This window comes from Suricata suricatta, chromosome 5 (genome assembly GCF_006229205.1).
Source record: "Suricata suricatta isolate VVHF042 chromosome 5, meerkat_22Aug2017_6uvM2_HiC, whole genome shotgun sequence".
Classification (NCBI taxonomy): domain Eukaryota; kingdom Metazoa; phylum Chordata; class Mammalia; order Carnivora; family Herpestidae; genus Suricata; species Suricata suricatta.
The window spans coordinates 111389591-111412879 of record NC_043704.1 but is presented as its reverse complement, the minus strand read 5'-3'; the positions used below and the strand labels follow the sequence as shown (position 1 = coordinate 111412879).

The 23289-nt window shown below is 40.6% G+C and overlaps 1 protein-coding gene and 1 long non-coding RNA gene across 2 annotated transcripts in view; one reads left to right on the top strand and one right to left on the bottom strand.

Moving 5' to 3' along the window:
- Nucleotides 1-19810, top strand: part of LOC115292128 — a 39540-nt gene extending 19730 nt beyond the window's left edge. The window contains exons 2-3 of the long non-coding RNA XR_003908816.1: nucleotides 13491-13584; nucleotides 19721-19810. This is a non-coding gene — a long non-coding RNA (uncharacterized LOC115292128). The remainder of the gene's footprint in view (nucleotides 1-13490; nucleotides 13585-19720) is intronic.
- ERICH6 (glutamate rich 6) overlaps nucleotides 1-20674 on the bottom strand; it is a 31530-nt gene extending 10856 nt beyond the window's left edge. Inside the window, exons 1-11 of the mRNA XM_029940051.1 lie at nucleotides 20270-20674; nucleotides 19105-19162; nucleotides 13470-13564; nucleotides 10535-10597; nucleotides 10200-10255; nucleotides 9994-10110; nucleotides 7267-7380; nucleotides 6167-6324; nucleotides 5156-5253; nucleotides 3917-4062; nucleotides 1360-1445 (exon numbers count right to left, since the gene is read on the bottom strand). Of these exons, the coding sequence (XP_029795911.1) occupies nucleotides 1360-1445; nucleotides 3917-4062; nucleotides 5156-5253; nucleotides 6167-6324; nucleotides 7267-7380; nucleotides 9994-10110; nucleotides 10200-10255; nucleotides 10535-10597; nucleotides 13470-13564; nucleotides 19105-19162; nucleotides 20270-20618 (1340 nt within the window). The 5' untranslated portion in view covers nucleotides 20619-20674. The remainder of the gene's footprint in view (nucleotides 1-1359; nucleotides 1446-3916; nucleotides 4063-5155; nucleotides 5254-6166; nucleotides 6325-7266; nucleotides 7381-9993; nucleotides 10111-10199; nucleotides 10256-10534; nucleotides 10598-13469; nucleotides 13565-19104; nucleotides 19163-20269) is intronic.
- Between the last annotated feature and the right edge of the window lie 2615 nt (nucleotides 20675-23289).

Sequence of the window (23289 nt, the reverse complement as noted above, 5' to 3'; positions counted from 1 at the left end):
TGAAGGAATCCACAAAACAATATATTAGAACTAACAAAGAAGTTCAGCAGGTTTGTCGGTTACAAGACAAATACATTAAAATAAATTGTATTTCTATATACTAGCAGTGAACATTCTGAAAGTGTAACTAAGAAAATAATTCCATTTACAACAGCATTAAGAAGAATAAAGTCTACTGAGGATAATTTACTAACTTTTAAAACTCAGTCCTATCTAAGCTGATCAGAAGCCTGGAGGTAAAGTAAACACAAGATTGACTCTGAATCATTTTGAAAAGTAGCCATGGCCTTCAAGAGAATTAAGAATGAAAGCCAGGGCATTAAATGATAATAAAAGATGGGGGAAGTTATTGGAAGTTCAAGTGATGAATAACTTAGTGTTCCATAAAATGGATGTTGAATTTTTGTATTAGAAAATAATGTGCTGCTCACAGATGTGTAAATTGATATACATTTTCTGGGGGACTATCAAAGCTTTAAAATGTCTGTAATTTCTTTTTTTTTAATAATTTATTCAGATTTCCTTAGGGGTGTGTGTGTGTGTGTGTGTGTGTGTGTGTCTAAGTAATCTCTACACCCAATGTGGGACTTGAACTCACATCCCTGAATTACAGTTAAAAGCTCTACTAATTGGGACAGGCAGGTGCCCCAAATACTTTGTAATTTCTTACCCAGAATTTCCACCCCTAGGCATCTAGGCATTTAGTTCAAGGAATAAATTATAAGTATGCAAAGCAGTTTGCACAGAGCAGTTCATTTAGCAAAAATAAATATATAATAGCAAAAAGAAAAGTGAAATCACCTTTGTGGTTAGGTTAAATGAATTATAATACCTCCATATCATTAAATATCTATGGTTATAAAAATGGTGGTGTATCTCTATATTTATTGCATATTATATACTCATAACATTATTATATAATATAATACAAAGAGGGAAAGTTGTAAAATATGAATACGTAGTTGAAGAATTGATTTTTAAAGAATTATATAGGGGCACCTGGGTGGCTCAGGCATTTGGATGTTTGACTTTGACTCAGGTCATGATCTCACAGTTTGTGGGTTCAGGTCCCATGTCGGGCTCTGTGCTGACAGCTCAGAACCTGGAGCCAGCTTCAGATTCTTTGTCTCCCTCTCTCTGTCCCTCCCCTACCTGTGCTCTCTCTCTTTCTCTCAAAAATAAATAAATAAAAATTAAAAAAATTATATGTATATATGTTCATATAAAGAAGTAAGGGAAGTGTTAGAAAAAGATGTGGGATTTGGGGAATATTTTTTTCTTTATAGCTTTCCACATATTTTTTCTTTATCTTTTTTGTAAAGATATAAAACTAATAAAAATAACTTGTAGAAAGGATACAATATTTGTGCTGTTCCATCTGGAAATGAAGTCAGAAACTTGCTCCCATGTTTGTAGTGCTTCTCTACGAGCTCATTCTTCATGGTCTGTGCCCCATGGAAAATGAAAGGACACTTAACTGTTCATCGTTCCAGATATAATGCATCAATTATGATAGTAAAAGGCAGCCTTTGCCTGCTAGACAGTGATACAAACTAATTCTTAATTTAAATTTGGGGGAATGCCTGGATGGCTCAGTTGATTAAGCGTCCGATTTGGCTCAAGTCATGATCTCATGGTTCATGGGTTTGAGCCTTACGTTGGGCTGTGCGCTGACAGCTCAGAGCCTGGAGCCTGCTTTGAATTCTGTGTCTCCCTCTCTCTGTCCCTCCCCCACTCACACTCTGTCTCTCTCCCTCAAAAATAAAAGAAACATTAAAAAAATGTTTTAAAATAAATAAATTTTTGGCCCTGCAACAGTGACAGGGAATAATCCTTAGGAATCATTAAAGGTTATTCCTAACCCCTGTAGATAACTTGAAAAAACCTTTTAGGCAGAGATCTGACATCACATATCTGTTTGAATCTTTTTTTAAATTGTTATTTTATTCACATCTTATTATAGAAACAAAACAGGAGACTAAAAATCAGCTTTAGCTCAATGAAAAGATTCAATACACTGTGGTAGTGGTTATATAACTGCCAAAATTCTTAGAGCTGTATGTCACAAAAAGTGTATTTTACTGTATATAAATTCTACTCCAATAGACTGCAGTTGCATTGGATGTATAAGTCAATTTGGGAAGAATGTCATCTTTGAAATATTTAATCTTTAAATCCATGAATATTAGGTCAAATTTATTACACGAGTTGTTCAAATATTCTATTGTATTACTACTTTTTTTTTCGATCTAACAACCCTTGCAATTTTGAGAGAGGTAGGCTAAGATATTGTATTATGATTATGGATTTTAAAATGTTTCCTTTAGTGAAATTTTGCTTCACATATTTTGAGCCTATCTTAATATGGGAAAAATATTTTGTAATGTTATATCTTCCTGGAGGATTAAAACATTTATCATAATTAAGAAATCTTCTTTATCTCTAGTAATACTCTTTAGTACTTTCATGATATATCATTTTTATTTATAATCTTCTTGCATCCTTATATTTTAGGTGTGTTTCTTATAAACTATATAGTTGGAATTTTTTCCTTAAAAAAAGAACTAATCTGACATTCTTTGTTAACTGGAGTATTTAGTCTATTTACATATAATTACTGACATTCCTTGATATTTTCTATTTGTTCCCTGTTATGTTTTTTTTCCCCCTTAGGCATTTTTGTCTTTTGAGGGGGGAATAATTAAAATACATCATTTTATTTTTTTGTTTTACCTCTACACATTTGGAACTTACACTCTCTGCTTCTGTTATTTTTTCAGGCTTCTCTAGAAATTTCAGCAAGTAAACTTAATTTATCCAAGTCTGAGTTAAGCTTTAATATTTGCCCTTCTCCCAAACCAAGGGCTTTAGAGCACTATAATTACATTTAACCTTCTTCCCATCATGCACTATTTTTAAATATATAATTTATTTTCCATTTTTTGAAATGCCACAAACTATTATTATTGTTACTAGTCAACTTTTAGTTTTATCCGTTATACTATGTACCAATTTCATTTCATCTTTCTTGAATCTCAAACCATCCAATGACACAAAGCACATTCTTTATAATTTCCTTTAATAAAGGGCTACTAGTGACAAATTATCTTTGGCTTTACCAGACATTGTTTTGTGGGGGGGTCACATTTTCTTGAAAAATATTTTAGCTGGTTATCAATTTCTGGATTGACCACTATTTTAAGAACACCGAAGACATTCCACTATCTTCTGTCTTCCATTGTTGCTGTTGGGAGGTTATCTGACAGTCTCTCTCTTTTTTTTATGTTTTATTTATTATTTTTGAGAGAGGAAGAGGAAGATAGAGTGTGAGAGGGGAAAGGGCAAAGAGAAAGGGAAACAGAATCTGAAGCAGGCTCCAGGCTCTGAGCTAGCTGTCAGCACAGAGCCCGATGCGGGGCTCGAACTCACAAATGATGAGATCATGACCTGGGCCAATCTTACGCTTAACTGACTGAGCCACCTAGATGCCCCTCTAACTCTTTTCTTCCTTTAAATATAAACAGAACTTCTTTTTCTCTGCTGCTTTCAAGATTTTTTTCCTTGGGTGTTCTACAGTTTGTTAATATTGAAATATTAACAGTGATTTTGGGGAAGTGCTTGAGGCTTTTGGTGATATTTCTGCTCTTCTTTTTAAGGGTTCCAAACAGTTTTTAATGTACAACAGTAATATTTTAAAATAAAAAGGTTTTAACCAAAATAGCCTATCATAAAACATGTAAAAGCATTGTTTTAAAGTCTAGTAGAAGTTAAAAATCCACATCTGTACCATTTCCTCTTGACAAAGAGTTAAATGTGTCATGTAGCCAATCTATTCTATTCATTTTGACAGCTTTTACAACTTTAGGTAAAACTGATTTTAAAAAGTCGCAAGTAAAAATAATGACAAGATAATTACCTTTCCACATGCTATTCTAGCATCACAACAGACAATGGATATGTTTCCGTTTTCTAGTTGGAAATCAAGTAAGCTGTCATCAGATATCTCCTTTTTTGGAATATCCACAGAAAGTTGATAAGATATTGTTTTTAACTGCTTTGGCTCTAATGGGAAAAGAATCACATATTTGTTTTAAATTTTCTAAATCCTCTCTTCTAAAATGAAATTTCAAATCTTATTACAAATGTATTAGTTCGTCTGACTTTTTTTTTTAATGGCAGAAAAATGAGGTTTTTCATTAAATTAAAGTGAGTGTCTTCTTTTGTTAAAAAATAAAAACATTCTTTTGTTAAGTGAAGAAGGATAATTTTCATTAGGTAGAATTTTCTGGCCTTATGTTTAGTAGGAAGTAGTTGAATATTAAGGAACTTTATACCAGAAATTTAGTTTAAACCAAAACAAATGTATATCTTTTCTAAGTATCTTTTCTTTTTAAAGTTTTTAAGTTTATTTTGAGAGAGTATATGGAATGGGGGAGAGAGAGAGAGACAGGGAGAGCGAGCGAGAGGGAGAGAGAGCGAGAGAGAGAGAGAGAGAGAGAGAGAGAGAGAGGGAGGGAGAATCACAAGCAGGCTCTGCACTGCCAGTGGGAGCATAATGCAGGGCTCAAACTCATGAACCAGGAGATTATGGCCTGAGCTCAAATCAAGAGCCAGCCACTTACCGACTGAGTCACCCAAGCACCCCTCTAAGTATCTTTTCAATAGCTCTGAGTGGTAGAGGAGGAGCCTCATGCTCAGAAAGATTAAGTACTTTACCCCAAATTGTGCAGCCTATCTAGGAGAAAAGCAACTACATTAATCAAGAACTTGATTCCAAAAATCAATGCTCTTTCCATTTCACGCACACTGTAGCCATACTAGTCCATATATGAAGAAAGTAATCTGATTTATTTTTGACAGATTTTTCCGTATCCCAGCTTGAAAATAGAAGGGAATGTATGCTTAATAAAACAAAAGACAACGAATTCAATAAGCTCTTTTCAGCTATCTGTATTCTATAGATGTTGCTAATTTATTTGTCACTAGTAGTAGTAAGCTGAAGACTAAAAACTTCAAAAGTCAGATGACTGAAACACCAGACTTTCTGAGCCATTTTAACGGACGCATTAACTAAAATGAACATCTTAAATATTATTTTTTAAATACCAATTTTAGCTCTTGATCATACATCTGAGATTTCTGATGTACAACTTACCTATAACATCAGCATTGAGTAACTCACTCTCTTCAGATAAATCACTCTGTTCATTTGTTATTAGTGCAAATTGTCTGGCCACTTGTAGCTCCTGTTTTCTACAAAATTAAAAAAATCTGCTGTATAAATCTGAAATGTATTTGAAGCTTAAAACAATTTTAGTACAAATTTTAACTGTTTCAATACCATCCCTTATTATTTTTATCTATTATTATTTGTGAATTCAGGCATTTAATCCATACATATAAGTTTCTACTCTCTTTAGGCAACAAATTTCTCCAATATGGGAATTCCACATTGCCTTGGGGATTTGCAATTGTTAAATTTCTACTTTATTTTATTTTTATTTTTTTTAATGTTTGTCTTGAGAGAGAGTGAAAGCATGAGTAGGGAAGGTGCAGAGAGAAGGAGAGAGGGAGGGAGAGATTCCCAAGTAGGCTCCATACTCAGTAGAGAACCTGACACAGGGCTCTGTCCCACAACCCTGAGATCACAGCCCTAGCCCAAATCAGAAGTCAGACAATAACTGACCGAGCCAACCAGGCACCCCGGTAAATTTCTACTTTAAACTGATGAGTTTCCAGAGTTTCTGGGAGTTTCTGAATCTCAATAACATCTACCAGGAATTTTATTTTATTTTCATTTAACAAATTTTTAAAAATTTACTTGAGAGTGAGAGAGAGAGAGCGAGCGAGCTCAAGTTGGGGAAAGGGACAGTAGGAGAGTGGTAGAATCTTAAGCAGGCTCCATGTTCAGCTTGGAGCCCAATGTGGGGCTCTATCCCATGACTCAGGGATCATGACTTCAGCTGAAATCAAGAGTCTAATGCTCAACCAACTGAGCCACCCAGGTGCTCCCACCAGGAATTTTAATAGGTTTTCTTCAACCAATTTTTATTTCATTACTGAGAACACATCTTCAAAATTAAATATTTTGAAAAAACAAAGTTCATTTACAAAAAGCTCCCTACTTAAGCTGGCCTGAGTTTCAATATCAAAAGCTCAATGTTACCTCCTCAGGGATTTTTCCTTTGCTTTGAGTCTATCAACCTCATTGCAATGGGCTACATGAGGGTCAATACAGATTAATTCAGCTTCAGAGCTTTGGGCTTTTTGTTTTTCCTGAAAAATGTAGTTAATCAGATTTTGAAAATAACTGCAACAGGAGACCTGAAAAACAAAGAGGTCATTTTTATCTCATCAGTCCTAGATGATGATAATTACAGGGAGGGAATTGGCTAATGAAATTCGGATAATAATCTGTGGTAGCTTTTTCCTGGTAACAGTTTTATTGAGCTAGAATTCACATACCATACAATTCATCCATTTCAAATGTACTAGTCAATGGTTTTTAGTATATCCACAGAGCTGTACCATATCTGTGGCCAACTTTTAGAACATGAACTCTTATCCATTAACCCTCCCCAACTCTCCCTCAGCTTCTGGAAACCACTAATCTAAATTCTGTCTACATAGATTTGCCTGTTCTTCACGGCTCATCTATGTGGAATCCTACAATTGTGGTACTTTGTGATCGGTTTCTTTTGCTTAGCATACTGTTTTCAAGGTTCATCTATGTTGTAACATATAAGTGTACTTCATTTCTTTTTCTGGTTAAATAATATTCCATTGTATGGATATATCACATTTATTTACCTATTCATCAGTTGATAGATATTGGGGTTGTTTTCACATTGGCTGTTATGAATCACGCTACTATGAACATTTGTGTGTAAGTTTTTGTGTAGGTACATGTTGTCAATTCTCTTGAGTATATATCTAGAAGTATAATTGCTGGGCTATAGGGAACTATGTCTCTAACTTTTGGGGGAATTGCCAGACCGTTTTTCAAAGTGGTGGCACCATATTACATTCTCCTTTCCAGTATATGAGAGTACCAGTTTCTCTACATCCTTGCCAACACTTGTTATTACCCGTCTTTTTTATTATAACCATCATGGGGAGCATGAAATGGTATCCCACTGTGATGATGATTTGCATTTCTCCAACAGTTAACACGTAGCTCTTTTAAGAAATGCAGTGCAGGGGAGAAAATACTTGGTATGTTTAAACATAATACCATTTCCTCAGTACACCTGCATTAGAACTCACATCTTCTATTGGTTGAGAGCTAGCATCATCACAGTAAACATCCATAGTGGAAAGAAATGATTTTAGATCGCTTCCACAGAATTCACATGTGGGCGCTATCTCCTCCTCTTCTTCCTTCAGAGAGAGGGAAACAAAAATGAATTAGTGCCCACAAGGAGGCCCAGAGCCTCTGGGAGCAGTAGATGCTGCTGGACTCTGGGCAGGGCCAGCAAATGTCCAGTAGGAGAGCAGGTGGAGTGCGGCATGTGCCAACCTGCTTGAGAACTCCTGTTAGAATCCCTGGGGCCCCTTGAACTAGCTGTGGATCCTTAGGATGTCTCCTCAATTGCAAGAAAAAGGTTGCACAAAGGATTTTACTATTGACATCAGAGTTCCTTGGGGAGAGGGGAGGGGCACTACAGCGTGTAACTAGATGCAAGAGACAAAGGATAACGCATTAGCCCCAGGTTGGGGCTCTGGATTCTTCTGAATGTGCTGTGAACATAATTCAGAAGCAGTGGGGGAAGACCAGGGGAAGCAACAGGACACTTGGGAGTTAGGGGCTCAAGGGCTGGTGTACTATGGCCGTGTTTATGTTCTGAGGTCAGGACTGTGACTGCAGGGGTTTCTGGGCAGGCAAGCAGCCTTAGCACAAGCCTCCAGGAAAAACCCACGGCACGTATGACTTGCAGGTCACAAACACTACCAAGCCAACAGTATTTGCCATTCTCTGGGGCTAGCAAAATGGCCACAGTGGGGCCAAAGGGTGGTTAGGTGGCCAGTGCAGCCAGACAACCACCACTAGAGTGATGGCCAATATCTTGAGGCTGCTGAAACTACCCAGCGGTAAGTACTGCACATCACTGAGAGCAGAACCCTTAGAGAGTAAACACAAGTGGTGACACATCTAGTTCATCTCCTGAGTGACAGAGCTGGCAGAAAGAGAATGTAGCGATGCCAGGCCATCTACGACCCTTCCATATGAGGGTCTTGCTAATGAGCTCCTTAGCCCACTGTCCCTTCACGCCTTCATCTGTTCACCTATGGGGGAAGCAAGGTGGAGGTTCTTCCAATGACCGCGAGTGGGGCTGGAGTCCGGACCTGAAGACAGTGTAGCTAAGAGGAGAGCCGGCAAGCCCGTACTGCCGCCCCTGAACTACGCTTGTGTCAAAGCCCCATCCAGGCGGGCCTGAAGGATCTGCCCAAGATCCAGGAGAAGCCAGCCCTGCCCTGGTGCCAGTGCAGGGACGACTCCCTGGAAGAAAGGCTACAAGGCTTTTCTCATATGTAGGACCATCTCTGGGTGTCAGCGGAAGAAAACTCGAGAAACTTCCTTGGGCACAAACTTCTGTGGTTCAGAAAGAAGAAGGAGCTAGGTTCGGATGAAAGAATTTCAGCCTGAAGAGTCTATAGGGTAACCATAAAGTTGAGAAACCTGAACAAATATAAAGAGTAAATATTGACTGATATTACATGACATATTTAGTGTGTCCCCTTAGACTTGCACACTTTAATGTGCCATGCAAAGTGGCGACAGCAGCACGTTAGTGTGTCCAGTGTTCCCATCAACCGTGCCTACCATCTGTGGGGCACTGCCTCACACAATTGACGGCTCTTATCTCCAGTGACTAGGCCTGCACCTTTAGCAGGCCCAAAAGAAATAACGGGGTACCGCTCTGGGGCACATGCAGCTCTCTCCACATGCCAGGTCATCCAAGTTTGGAAATAATCTTACCCCCACTCGGTCCTCCACTGCTCTGGTGCAGCAGGGTGGGGTCCTGTCCTGTTGGAATTATTAAGGTGGCCTTTCCTTTGCCCATCAAGCACAGGCATAAATCGGTCACTTAAGACAATCAAGTATGGCAAACATTCACCTGTGTTTCCGGGCTTTTTGGCCACTGTTCTGGGTTGAATTGTGTCCCCTGAAAAGATAGGCTGCAGTTCTAACCCCTGTACCTGTGAATGGGGCTGTATTTAGAAATGGGTCTTTGCAGATGTAATCAAGTGAAGACGAAGTCATTAGATCATAACAATATAAGTGGTGTCCTTGGAGAAGAGGGACATTTGGAAATGGACGCAGAGAGTGCCAGGACGACTGAAGCAGAGATTGGATGGAGCAGCTACAAGCCAAGGAAGGCCGAGTGTTGATGGCCACACTGGAAGTTAGGAAGAGACAAGGAAGGACACTCCCCTGTCAGCTGGACTCACTGACATTGATTTTGAACCTCTAGCCTTCAGAACCACGAGACAAGAAGTTTCTGAGGTTTTAAGCCACCCAGTTTGCAGGACATTGATGCAGCAGCCTCAGGAAATGAACACAGCCACCTGAAGTGCTATTCCACATACTTGAGCTCTTCGTGTATGTTTTTATTTTTATTTTTTTAATGTCTTTATTATTTTGAGAGAGAGAGAGAGAGAGAGAGAGAGAGAGAGAGACAGCGAGACAGACAGCGAGACAGCGTGAGCAGGGGAGGGTCAGAGAGAGGAGGAGTCACAGGATCTGAAGACAGGCTCCAGGCTCTGAGCTAACTGTCAGCACAGAGCCTGATGCAGGGATCGAACCCACGAACCGTGAGATCCTGACCTGATTTAAAGTCGGATACTCAACTGACTGAGCCACCCAGGCACCCCTGTGTATGTTTTTAAAAGTATGTTCACTGTCTTCTGTGCAAATCATTATGTGGCTTATTACATCATTTATTAATAAATAACATTTTAAAATTTAAAAATAATGTTAATTAAAATCACCTTGAAGTTAAGGCCTATGTTGGATCTCTCTCGTTTGAATTTCAGAATGGAGGGTGGCCCAATGCTAGGCAGCGTTTTCAGAACTGGCTCAAACAGTGTCATGAAGTCTTCTTTAAACTACATTTTTAAAAAGAGAAAATTGACATTTGAATAAGTGGTATTTACAATGAACACTATGCACTATTGGACTGATAAACATTCATTACCTCCAGCTCACATAAAACATTCATTTTTTGCTCTTCTGGATCAATTACCCATTTTTCTGCAGAGAAAAGCATCCGTTTAGAAAGAAAGTTTAAAACCTTTGTACAGTGTATTCCATTTTCTCCTTTCTCTACTGCCCTGTTTCAAACACACACACACACACACACACACACACACACACACACACACACACCACACTAGTTTAGTGTGAAGCCTTTCCACCATCTTCTTGAGCATATTCTCAGGGGAAGGCTTTTCTAGAAGTGGGTGGGCTCAGTCTGAGTTAAGGCTGGTTTGCCTTTGCCGGCAGAAGGAAGGACTCTAAATATCCATTTACCTCTTAGCTTAGAAGCCAGATTTTCATGTTCAGTTTCCTTAATTCTAGAGGATGTTTTCTTCCCTGTAAAACGAGCGTACACTTATCAATCCTGACAAAGTAGGAAAGAAGTTTAATACAAAAGAAAATATGCCTTTTGGAAAAATAAGTGCCCTTATTTGTGTTTGTTTGGCCTTTATTTTTTGCCCTTTCCAAATAACGTTTTATCAACAATAAGGAACAGAGGAAAGTCACCACTGATGTATCACATTGAAAAAGGTTTCCCTGTTCCTTTCTAGTTCTAGCATCCTAGAGATGCCTACTTCACTTGACTATGCACAGTTTGCAGACTCTTGTTTTCTGCTTTTTAAAAAATTTATTTTGAGAGAGAAAGCGTGTGTGAGTATAGTGGGGGAGGGGCAGAGAGCGAGAAGAGAGAGAATCGCAAGCAGGCTCCAGACTGGCAGTGCAGAGCCTGATGCGGGGCTGGATATCATGAACCATGAGATCATGACATGAGCCAAAATCAAGAGTCGGTAGCTTAACCGACTGAGCCACCCAGGTGCCCCATTTTCTGTTTTTTATAAGTACTACATTGTCCACCTTATATCTGTTATTTTGTAGAAGAGTTTTTAGGTAGAATGGTGCTAGAGGTTCTAGTTTAAGACAGTGGGGGAGGTGGACATCAGCAACTTGGAATAACTGTCTAGAAGTTTTAAGCTGGTAGAACTGGAATGATGAAAACCAATGAGATCAACCTACAATGGAGCAGAGGTACAGGGAGGGGCTGGCCCATTTCCTCACAGGGCCATGGGCAGCAAGGACGGCTCCCGGAGGAGGAGTGGGTTTCAGAAAGTGATGCACTTCCTACATGGAGTATCTGAAAGATTTTTTAATATGTTCTAGCCATTTTGTCCAACAGAAATACCAGCACAGGTATAAAAAAATTGAATGCACACAGATTTTTATTAAGGCGTTATTTGTTATAGGGAAGAGCTCAAAACATCAAACCAAACGAAAACAACTCTGAAATGTCTAGCAATCAGTTTTATTACATAAGGTATAGTAACTGTATATAAGGGACTATTGTGCAGTTGTTTCATTGAATTAGAGCAATCTTTCCTGACATAGAAAGATGTCCATAATATGCTGCTAAGTAAAAAAAATTAAAGAAGAGATAAAATTGCCATTACTCACAGGAGATAGAATTGTTTTGTAGACTTTCAACTTACAAATTATTAGAATAAGAAATTTCAGCAAGGGGGTCAGATACAAGATTAATACATAGAAATCAATAACTTTCCTATTCATTGACAATAACCAATTAGTAAATATAACAGGAAAAAAGTTTCCAATTGTTACATCAATACAAGACTATAAAATATCCAACAATAAATTAGCAAGTGCTGTATTATCCTATATGGGGTGTGGGGGAAACTATGAAAGATCAGAAAGAAATGGAGAGGTACACTAGGGTCCTGCTGTTAAAGGAATCAAACCAAATGGCCATCAGAAGAGGGGGTCCTAATGCCTTCCTTGGTGGCCTCGAAGAGCAAACTGAAGTCTGAGCCAGAGTCCATTTCTGTAAATGCCTCCAGTTAGGAACAGACAGCCAAGCAGGCTTTCCCAAGTAATATGGCCCCTTAAGCTATAGCTGATCAAAAACTGTCCTTGTTTTGTTCCGGTGTCCTTGTAAAAGTCTCTCCTTGCTGTTGTCTGGGGAGCACTCCTACCCGTTTCTCATTTGGCACTGCTCCATTCCATTCATGTTCGCTCAAGTGTAGAAACCTGGAAATACCTGTTTGTCTCTTAACACTGCTGAGCAAAGGCGACAAATGAACTTGTCAAATTCCACTGAAACATCCCATCAGAATTCTACTGACTGTGTAGACAAATTTGGGAATTCGTAACATCTTCTTGATATTTGGTCCATTTTTATGCTGGATTTTGTCACTCTTCTGTGCAAATCCTCGGGGTCTTTCTACTTCATTGAAAAAGATTTGGTCCTCAGCTGTTCCTTTGACCTTACACCCCCTCAGATTCTCCTCCTGATTATTTTACTGCAGCCGCATGGACTGTCTCCTTGTTCTAGGAGGAGGCACCTGCTAGTCGGAGTGCCTGGAATAATCTTTCCCCAAGATCATCCTGGCTCACTCATGTCCTTGAGGTCTTTGTGCAAACATTTTAGCTTCTCAGTGAAGATTTCCCTGAGCACCCTGTGTAAACTTGCATCCCCCCCACCCAACATTTTCCATCCTTTCTTCTGTTTTTCCTCCTTCGCACTTAGTGTATTACATGTAATGTATATATAATACATATATTATCACCTAATTATATGTAATATATATTTCCTTATTTTCCTTATTACTTATTTTCACTCTCACCATCACCTCCACCTTCCATACTTTAATATCAGATCACAGAGACTGGCACATGGGTGCTTGGCATGTGACAGGTGCTCAGTAAGCATCTGATGAATAAGTGACATAAAGCAAATATAAAAGTTAACAGGAAAGGCTATTCATAATTACTTATACTGAGATAAAGTAAAATTTTAATTTTTGTATTTTCTGTCTCAAAGGTTGCCATTTAGGCTACAGTGCGCATGTTACCACTTTGATAAAAAAAAAGATAGGTATCAAAATAGAATGGCAGCTTTTTTTTTTATGTGAACATAGACATTAGTATTTATTACAGACGAAGGGCCAAAGAGTTTAGATATTTAATCTCATTTTGCTCTTCATAACAATTCTGTGACAGAAGTATTATTATTATTATTGTTATTGTTATTATTATTACCGATACGGGAAGAACCTGAGATTCTGGAGGCCATCATCTCTGTGTCAGTTTGGGTGGGTCTGGGATTCAAACTTGCCTCTTCCCGGCTCCTCCAGCTATGCTCTTCCCAATGTGCCATCCCATCTCCGAGCAAAAGCTAAGAAATCAAACTACTCACTTGGCTTCTCTCTTTTGCCAGATAATTCTTGAAGCCAGCTTTCTTCTGTTTGTACTGACCTTGGGATTCCGGGATGTAAACCATGATACGTGGTCCTGAAGTTAGACAAAATGTTGTGAGTATGCCTATTTAGCTGTTAGCATGACTTCCAGATACAGAACATCTAACAATCAAGTTAACGTACATCCATAGAAGATTCTATTTTCTTTGAAATATTTTCTTACATTCTTCTCTCTCAGTAAAGTCAGGCATAGTTTATTTGCAGCCCAAAGAAAATACTCCTTTCTAAGTCCCAGAGGCTCCCAATGCCATATTTTTCTCCCCAGCAAATAAATTACTACCACAGTTATCTGTGCATGTGTGCTGCTGGTGGTGGTGATGGTGTGTGTTTAAACACTTACCTGTATTTAAAAATTTTTTTAATGTTTTTTTATTTATTTTTGAGAAACAGAGAAAGACAGTGTGAGCAGGGGAAGGTCAGAGAGAGAGGGAGACACAGAATCTGAAGCAGGCTCCAGGCTCTGAGCTGTCAGCACAGAGCCCGACGTGGGGTTCGAACCCATGAACTGTGAGATCATGACCTGAGCCAAAGCTGGATGCTTAACCAACTGAGCCACCCAGGTGCCCCAAAACACTTACCTGTATTTAAATGAGACATAGTATTCATTTTATGTTCATTTTAAGTTTTATTTATTTAAGTGATCTCTATACCCAAAGTGGTGCTCAAACTCACAACCTCGAGTTCAAGAGCTCTATGTTCCTCCAACTAAACTAGCCAGGTGACCCAATGAAATAAAAAATAACCCCAAATTTTTTTAAAAGGATTGAAGTTAAATGCATTGTAATCAAACAATTTGTAGTATTTGTATTCTTTCTAAAAGTAGTTCAATCAGTTACTTGAGTTATCATTGACCTGATAGGAAGGCAGATATGTATTGACTTTTACTAGTTAAAATGACTGTTACTGGCAACAGTAATAACTAGTGCTTCAATTTACTTTGCCTCTTTGAATTTCAATTTTTTTGTAATAATTTGCGACATCTTCTAAAATTATCATCTTTTTTCAAATGATTGAGTCGATTTTAGGGTTGTCACTTTTTCACCTTTCTTAGTTCTGTCTCCACCTTCCTTTTCTGATGCTTTGTTCCTCAGCACATTGCATCAGTCGGGTGCTTTAATTCCAAAATGGGGGCGCCTGGGTGGCTCAGTCCCTTAAGCGTCCGACTTCAGCTCAGGTCATGATCTCACAGTTTGTGGGTTCAAGCCCCGTGTCTGGCTCTGTGCTGACAGCTAGCTCAGAGCCTGGAGTCTGCTTCAGATTCTGTGTCTCCCTCTCTCTCTGACTCTCCCCTGCTCACGCTCTCTCTCAAAAAATAAATAAAACATTAAAAATTTTTTTTTAAATTCCAAAGTGACTGTATCTTGTAAGAAGTGAAGAACGACTCCACCAAAGCCACTTGTGTGGGTCTCTGGGGGAGTCCTTTTTGTCTAACCTCCCAGGGAAACAAGTTAAAGACCGAGGATAAAGAAGAATATTAAGAAGCAAGCCTAGGCAATGTTTAGCATTTGGCATTTTTTCCAATTCAGTGGTTAACAAAATCAGACCTACATTTTTCATCTGGGTCTCTCTGCCTTCCTTATACCAACACCAAAGGTTGTTGCTGAAATTCTGCGGAAAGATGGCAGATGGCCGAGGCTAACAAAATTAACATCTACTGAGGACTGACTATGTAGTGGTACATTCATAGTGGTTGCTTTAGTCGCATGATTTTATTGATATTAACAAAGACTAATCAAGGCATGTATCACTATTCTCTCCTCTACAGGCAAGGACACTGAGGCTCTAGGGAACCTAGAAGAATTGTATTGTGGTAGATGCACATGGGGCCTGGACCCGTTTGGCTTTAAAACCTGTGTTTCTCTGCATTTATCTGCCACATATAGTTGGCCCCATTTTCAACCAGAATAGTAATAGGGCAGTAAAACTTTGAAGGTGAGCCAATATTGATTGCATTTTATGACTTTTAAGGACAGATTTCCTTAAAAACACAACCTCACCAAATTCACCAGAGAATCCTTAAAATTTTTTTTTTTTTACCATTTATTCATTTTTAAGAGTGAGAGAGACAGAGCATGAGTAGGGGAGGGGCAGAGAGAGTGGGAGACACAGACTCTGAAGCAGGCTTCAGGCATTGAGCTGACAGCACAGAGCCTGATGTGGGCCTGGAACTCATGGACCACAAAATCATGACCTGAGGCTGAAGTCAGACCCTCAACCGACTGAGCCACCCAGGTGCCCCATGAGAATGCTTTGAAATATAAAAGAAGCATCTTCTTAGGAAGATTTATGAGGAGTAAAAGGAGGCTCCCATATAATAGGAAGTCCAGGTCAAGATGGCGGTTGAGCACCCAGTTCTCCTTCCCTTCCTTTCTAAGCTCTTACTGAAATAACAAAAACAAACAAATACAAAATAGCCCTGGAAAATAAGAAAAGTGTCATCGGTAGACAAGTAATATTGAAGCCCCTCAAGAACGACAATAAATGGCTTTAGTGTGATGGAAAACCAGAGCAGAGTCCCTCCCTCAGACTCAACCAAAGCAGAGAGGAGGGGGCTGCCTGCCATCAGGCGAGTTCAAGGAGTCACCTCAGAGCAGCTGGCCAGGCAGCTGTTCTTTTTATTTTCAGATAAAGCCCCCTAAACTGCTTCCTGCAAAGAGTATTCTGTCTTGGGAAGTGGTCGGTCTGAAAGAGAAGCAGAGCACAGTATGAGGTTGCACAGAAGCTGCCCAGTAGGCTTGGTGAGAAAGGAGGAAGGGACACCCCACTCAGAAGGGGAACGCGTGAAGAACTCCAACTACACAGCGAAGTGTCCTTATCCAAACTCTAGTAACAGTGGGGTAGCCAGCTTGCCTGCTCCTACCCACGCTCCGCAAGCGGCCGCCTCTGCCATCCCTCCTCCACCCGCATAGGGCTCACAGCCAACCTGCCAGGCAAGCCCTGTGCTCAGCTGCAGAAGGACTCCATTCTGGTTACCTACCGGCTCATTCATTTATAAATACAAATTGATAACCAAGGATTACCAGTTGCTTAAGGGCAATCAATAGTATAGAAGAGAAAGACCAAGATAAACAGAACTAATTCTGGGGAAAAAAAAAAGACTTCAAAGAACAACAACAAAAAAACATTAGTATAAGAGTACCTTTAAAAGAGATTTAAAAAAACAACTATTTGAACAGCAACAATCTGAGAACAAGAACGAGTTCTTGGAATTACAAATATGAATACCAAAACAAAAACTTTTGTAGAAGGGCTGCATATGATTATATAAATACAAAAAAATCTTGATATCCAAGAGGGCCAATAGCCATCTAGTAGGAGTTCTAAAGAAAAGAAGACACATGAAGGGGAGGAAATAAATATCAGAAGTATTTGAGAATCAGATTGACCAGCAATGCTAGATACTAAAGGCAAAGAAGCAATGTCTGCATAGCTTTGAGGAATATGGTTTTTAAAAAAAAAATTTTTTAATTTATTTTTGAGAGACAGAGAGAGACAGCATGAGCAGGGGAGGGTCAGAGAGAGAGGGAGACACAGAATCTGAAGCAGGCTCCAGGCTCTGAGCTAGCTGTCAGCACAGAGCCCGACACGGGGCTTGAACCCCTGAAACATGAGATCATGACCTGAGCCAAAGCCGGACACTCAACCGACTGAGCCACCCCAGGACCCTGAGGAAGATGGTTTCAAATGTATTTTATGCTGGGTTATGTTATTGATTAAGTATGAGGGTAAAAATGAAGAAATCTCCAGACAGTCGAGAACTAAGAAATCTGACTACCCCTGAGATCTACATGAAATAATTACCTGAGGAGTTTCTCCAGCAAAGAGAAAAGGAATAAAAGAAAGGAAGTAATATGGGAATCAGGAAAGTGTGGCCATTTAACCCAACTCAGGAGAGCTGAAGACAATTAAAAACTGAGAGTTGAAAAGTTCTCCTTTTAGGAGCCAAGTTTTACAGACATAGGATTCTGGGGGTTTTGCACAGAATCCAATCACATTATTGGGTTCTTAGCATAAAATTGTGAGTATTGTTGATTGGTTTTCATTTTCAGAATTAACCTGTACTGAGTTGTGATTATAAAACTTAATACAAACATAAACTTGGCAAAGTAATATGACTTCGTAGGAATATACATTATATATTCATATAGTTTGTTATAAAATGCACATCATTTGCTGTTAATTGGGCAAAGAAGGATGAGAGGAGAGATAGAGGGAAGGAGGAGTGCATTAATGTGTTATTTCTTCATGATATAGTTAATATGAGTTACTAAACTTGATAAATGAGATGGTAGAGGTTTAAATACTTTGAAGTCCTAAAGGCTAGAAAAACTAAAAATAACATAATGACCAAAAATGAAGAAGGAAATAGTGTGTTATGTTCCTCATCTTTCATAATTATGTCAAAAATTGATAAATTGGGGAATTAAAATATGCTAAAAAATAAAAAAAATATGCTACTTAAAATTATATTGGAGGGGTGCCTAGCTGGCTCAGTCAGTAGAGCATGCAACTCTTGATCTTGGGGTTGTGAGTTTGAACCCCACGTTGGGTGTAGAAATTACTTAAAAATAAAATCTTTAGAGGCGTCTGGGTGGCTCAGCTGGTTAAGCGTCTGGCTTCAGCTCAGGTCGTGATCTCACTGTTCATGGGTTTGAGCCCCACGACGGGCTCTGTGCTGACAGCTAGATCAGAGCCTGGAGCCTGCTTCAGATTCTGTGTCTCCTTCTCTCTCTGACCCTCCCCTGCTTGCGCGCGCTGTCTCTCTGTCTCTCAAAAATAAATAAAAAACATTAAAAAATCAAATCAAATCAAATCTTTAAGATAAATAAATAAAAATAAAATTAGAAACAAAGTAAACTGCTAACAATATGTTAGCCCTGGTGGGTGGGAGTGTGGGGGTGAAGAAGGGCATGGAATTTTAAAAAATTTTATACCTTTGTATACTTTAATATCCTAACCATGTACGTATATTATTTTTATTAAAACATGGAATTAAAAGGATAAATAAGAACAGGAGAGTGAGACAGAACAGTCCTCCTTATGGTTAGGAATTTAAACGTTGCTTGTAAAAGCAATGCTTAGGTGAACAGTAATTCAAGAACGTGGACTCAGGTTTTTAAAGATTTATAAAGATGTTCCAGAAAATATTTCTTGCGTGTCTTTCTGTTCTTGGAGGCCAATAGCAATAACAACAAGAAAAGGAGAGAGGGGGAAAAAATAAGACCATAATTTTCACTTTACTTCACAGGAAGTGTGTCTAATCATTGTCTCATTTCGCCAATAGAGGGCTATGTCCTAAACGTTCAGGGCATTTGCTATTGCACACGTGCTTATTATTTCATGTTCTATCAAGTGGCCATGGCTTCTCTGTAGGTAGATAATAAGCTGTAGACGGGCAGGGACTATGTCTCTATCCTCAAAGTGTTTAACAGTATAAGTTTTTAAAAATCTTTTTTAATAAATTGATTGTAAGTGCCCTGAATTATTTTTACTCTATTCCAGACATATTTATCCAAGAGGTAAAAGTAAACATCATCAACTTTAAAAAATTATATGAAAAAAACATTTTCTTACCTATCTAAATTTACTTCAGATATGTCTTTCCTAAATGTCTGAAATATTTTAGGAAAACCTGTTGAATGAAACATAAAAAAATTTAGCCACTCTTTCTAAATCAGTGGTTCTCAAAAGTACACTTTCTGCCCCACAGGAGACATTTGGCAACTCTGAAGACTTTTTTCTTATCTTTTTCATGGTTATTTATTTTTGAGAGAGAGCACAAGCGTGAGCCGGGAGGGACAGGGAGGGGGGTGGACAGAAGATTGGAAGTGGGCTCTGCACTGACAGCAAAGAGCCCTATGTGGGGCCTCAAGTGACCTGAGCCGAATTCAGACGCTTAACTGATGGAGGTGCCCAGGCACCCCAAAGACATTTTTGATTGTCCCAAATCAGAGTGGAGGGGGGAGGGAACTCATGGCCTAGCCAGGGCTTGAGGCCAGAAATGCTGGTAAACACCCTATAATGCCAGGGCAGCCCCCTCCCACCGTCTGCTCAACAAAGGATGGTCCTGACAGAAATGTCCATACTCTAAATAAGTGCTCTGTCTTTTTAAGGAAGTGACTGAAGTGGTTTTAGCATAGGAACTTAAACACAAAAATGAGGGTGTTTTGTTTTGTTTTGTTTTTTACAGGGCTGTCTTGGTAGCACAACACCCTGAAGGCGCTGTTCTTCCAGGAGTGGCATGTTCCAGTGTGTGTTTCTGAGGAAGAGAGAAAGAGGGACAGGGAAGGGGAGGGGTGCGGGTAGGGAGAGAGAGGAAGAGAGAGGTAGACACAAGGAGAGGGAGGGGTGAGAGAGGACTAGACAGAGAGAGGAGACGGGAAGCGGGGAGAGAGAGAAGGAGAGAGGAGGGAGGGAGGGAGAGAGGGGGAGAGGAGGGCGTGAACACGATCACGGTCTGAATGCGCATAGAAGTATTACAAATGTGCTCCGTGAGGCACAGCACAAGTTTCCAGTCTCACCAAGCGTTACACCGATGTCCTAAATGGGAGCCAACAGAACGGCTCTGCCAAGATTCTAGTGCCTCTGAATAAAGGGACCGAGATGGACTGGGTTGTGTGTGGAGTGGTGCATGTATTTAGAAATCAGACACCCGGGTAGATCAACGCTCCGGCGTCGCGGGACCAGCGGTCCCTTGGGCCAGGGAAGCCTTAGAGGAAGGGGCAGGCAGGGGCTGTACTTTTCTGGGAGGAGACGCTCGAGTGTGAGCTCAAGTTAGGTGTCTCCCTGCAAGACAGGCTCGACGTCTGGCTGAACGTCGTCCGGGTCGGGCTCAGACTGGGGCTGGAGACACTGGTTAATCGGGCAAGAAAGGTCTTTGAGTTTTCATCATTGATGTCACCGATGTCCAAACTCTTCCAGAAGTACTCTTCGCTGAAAGTCCCCGGGACCTGCGTCTTCTCCGCGTCCCCTGTCTTCTCCTCCGCTTCCTCTTCCTCCACCGACAACTCTTCTTCCTCCTCCTTTTCCTCCGGGCCTTCCTCCTTCGCTGGCTGTCTGGAGCCACGACGCGGGTGCGAGTTGGCCATGGCTGGCGGGAAGCGGGGTCGCCGCTAGCGCAGTGGCAGGTGCAGCGGCCAGACCAAGTCTGACGCCGAGCTCCAAGCCGCGCGTCTGTCTCCCGGGGCAACGGCCCGCCGCGCGCTGCCAACCCCGGGGGACTTAAAGCGGCAGGACGGAACCCGAGGTGTGGGAAGAGGCGGAGAGCTGCTAAGGAGCCAGGCCCTCTGCTTGCTTCTTTCTCACCTCCTTTCTGGGGTCACAGAGACCCCTAATAGCATGTGGCGAACTGATCTCCCTTTCCTCTTAGCTCCTTTGGAGCGTTTTTGTTTGTTTGCTTGAGTGGGTAGGGGGAGGGGCTACTAGAGAAGGACCCTGTTAGGCCACTTGGTATTGCGGATGCTGGACTTTGGTTTTTCAGTAGACACATCTTTCTTGGAACTTAACAATAAAATCTTATTACAAAACCAGTATAGTTTGCTGATTTGATTTTTTTAATATTGCCTTAAATATTTATCTTGATTAATGAGATTTTTGATGCCCCTTAAATTCTATGCCCCAGATGGGTGTCTCCCTCTAAACCCAGTGAGCTTGTTGCAAGGTCTGTGACATCTGGCTACCTAGGTAACACCTATGTCGATCTGGGTCTTTGTTTTCAGTTCATTGTATTTTGTAAAAATATTTGTATACACACAAAGAGGAATACAGTATAATATATAATGGACATCTGTTTACTTACTACCCAAACTGGAACGTACATCTTCATTGCAGAGTTCAGCTTTTTTTCAAAGGCATCCCAAGACTGAGAAATGTTCCTGGCGGGAGGGATTGTGTTAGTGCTGTTTGGCTTCACCTCTAAGGGAAAGAAAGCAAAGATTCTCTGTAGCTGAGGATTTCAGGGTGTTGTAAAAAGAGCCTGGACTGATTCTTATATTAAGTGAACAGTATTAGGCCTAAAAATCTCCTTGTATGAGCTCTTAAATCACCTAACTTCTTTCAGCTTCAGTTTCCCTCTGTGTAAATTGGGAACAGTAATACTTTACCCCTAACTTGCTTGTGGATACCTGTGAATGTGCAATGACAGCCTACAACTGTCAATGCATTTCAGCCAAACACCACCAGGAACACACATGTAGTTAAATAAGTTATCACCTCTGACAGCAAGGTTTCTTAGTGAGAGAATGGTAGAAAGAACCTGACAGGTTTGGGCTTTGGCTACATGATTTGGGAGATGGTCTAAGCAAGCAGGGTTTGGCTCTAAATTGGATGCTGTCAGAGCAGGGCAATTCTCTGATGCAGTATTTGGTGGTGGCACCGTGATCTTATCTTTATGCTTAGACAAAATTATGAAGTGGCTTTGTTTCATCTTATGGTGTTATGTAAACTGTGTCTTACTTAGTTTGGGCCGGATAGCAGCCATCAGTGAGGTGGCTTACAAACAACAGAAATTTGTTCTCACAGTTCTAGAACCTGGGAAGAACAGGATCAGGCAGACTTTATGTCTGGTGAGAATCTTTGTCCTCGTTCATACACCTCTGTCTTTTGGCTCTGTCCTCATGTGGCGGAAGGAACAAGGGAACTCCTAGGGCCTCTATTATATAAGCACTAATCCCATTCATGAGGACTCTCCCCATTTGACCGAATCACCTCCCAAAGGCCCACCTCCAAATACCATCACAGTGTAAATGAGGTTTAGCATAAGAATTTTAGGAGGACACGTGCAGACTATAGCATCTTGTCCAAGGTTGATTCTTCAAGAATGGTTCTGTCCAACAAGAGAATCAAATGGCCTGGCTGTGTCAGACCAGTTTGTAATAATAATGAGATCGAGCTGTGAATATTAGGTCAATTCCTGGCATCGGGGACTTGCATGTATGAGCTTTCCAGCCCAGGAGACTTGTACTCACAGGGCTCTCAGGAAGCAGGAAGTGAGAAGTTAGGTGTCTGGAATCACTAAGCAATATTTTGTGACTGTCCAGTATTTAACAAGCACTATGAGTTAGCCCTCTGCGCCACAGCAGTGAATAGGAGAGGCATGGTCCCTCACAACCTCTTGGGGCACCTGTGGATGTAGCAGGAGTCTGGCAAGCTATGGGGCACTGGGATGGAGCAGGGCCAGTGAAGGCACAAAACCGGCCATGTATTCCAGAGAGTCAGAAAATACACAGAATATTGTCAGAAGAAGGATAGATCTCATAGGCTAGCAGAGCAGTTGGTACAGAGAGAAGACAGTCAAGCTGCTCCGGAAGGAAGGGTAAAATGTGGTTGGAAAAGCATTCAAAAACATTCCAGCCAGGTTCAGGGCAGGGAAAGAGAGCCAGCACAGGGAGATGCGGTAGAGAGGTCGAGGTACAAATAAGATAAGTGGTATTAAAAAAAAAAAAAGCCCAACCCTTTTCTGAGCAATAAAAGCATTTTGATGCTGGAAGGGACCTTAGAGGTCATGAAATTGACCAGCTACTTGTACATGGGGAAGTGACTTGTTCTAGAAGAAGCAAGCTTGTTTGTCCCCAGGGTCCTCAGAGAGCAGAATGGAAATCAGGATGTGGGTGTGGCTCAGGGGCTGAGAGGGTAAAAACGCTTGCAGTTACTATGAGTTGCCTGCCGCCCCCCCCCCCCAGCTTGGTTCTGAGTTGACTGCCGCCCCCCCGCCCCCCTGGCTTGGTTCTGTGGCTGCTACAGCATCTTCGCAATTGTGTA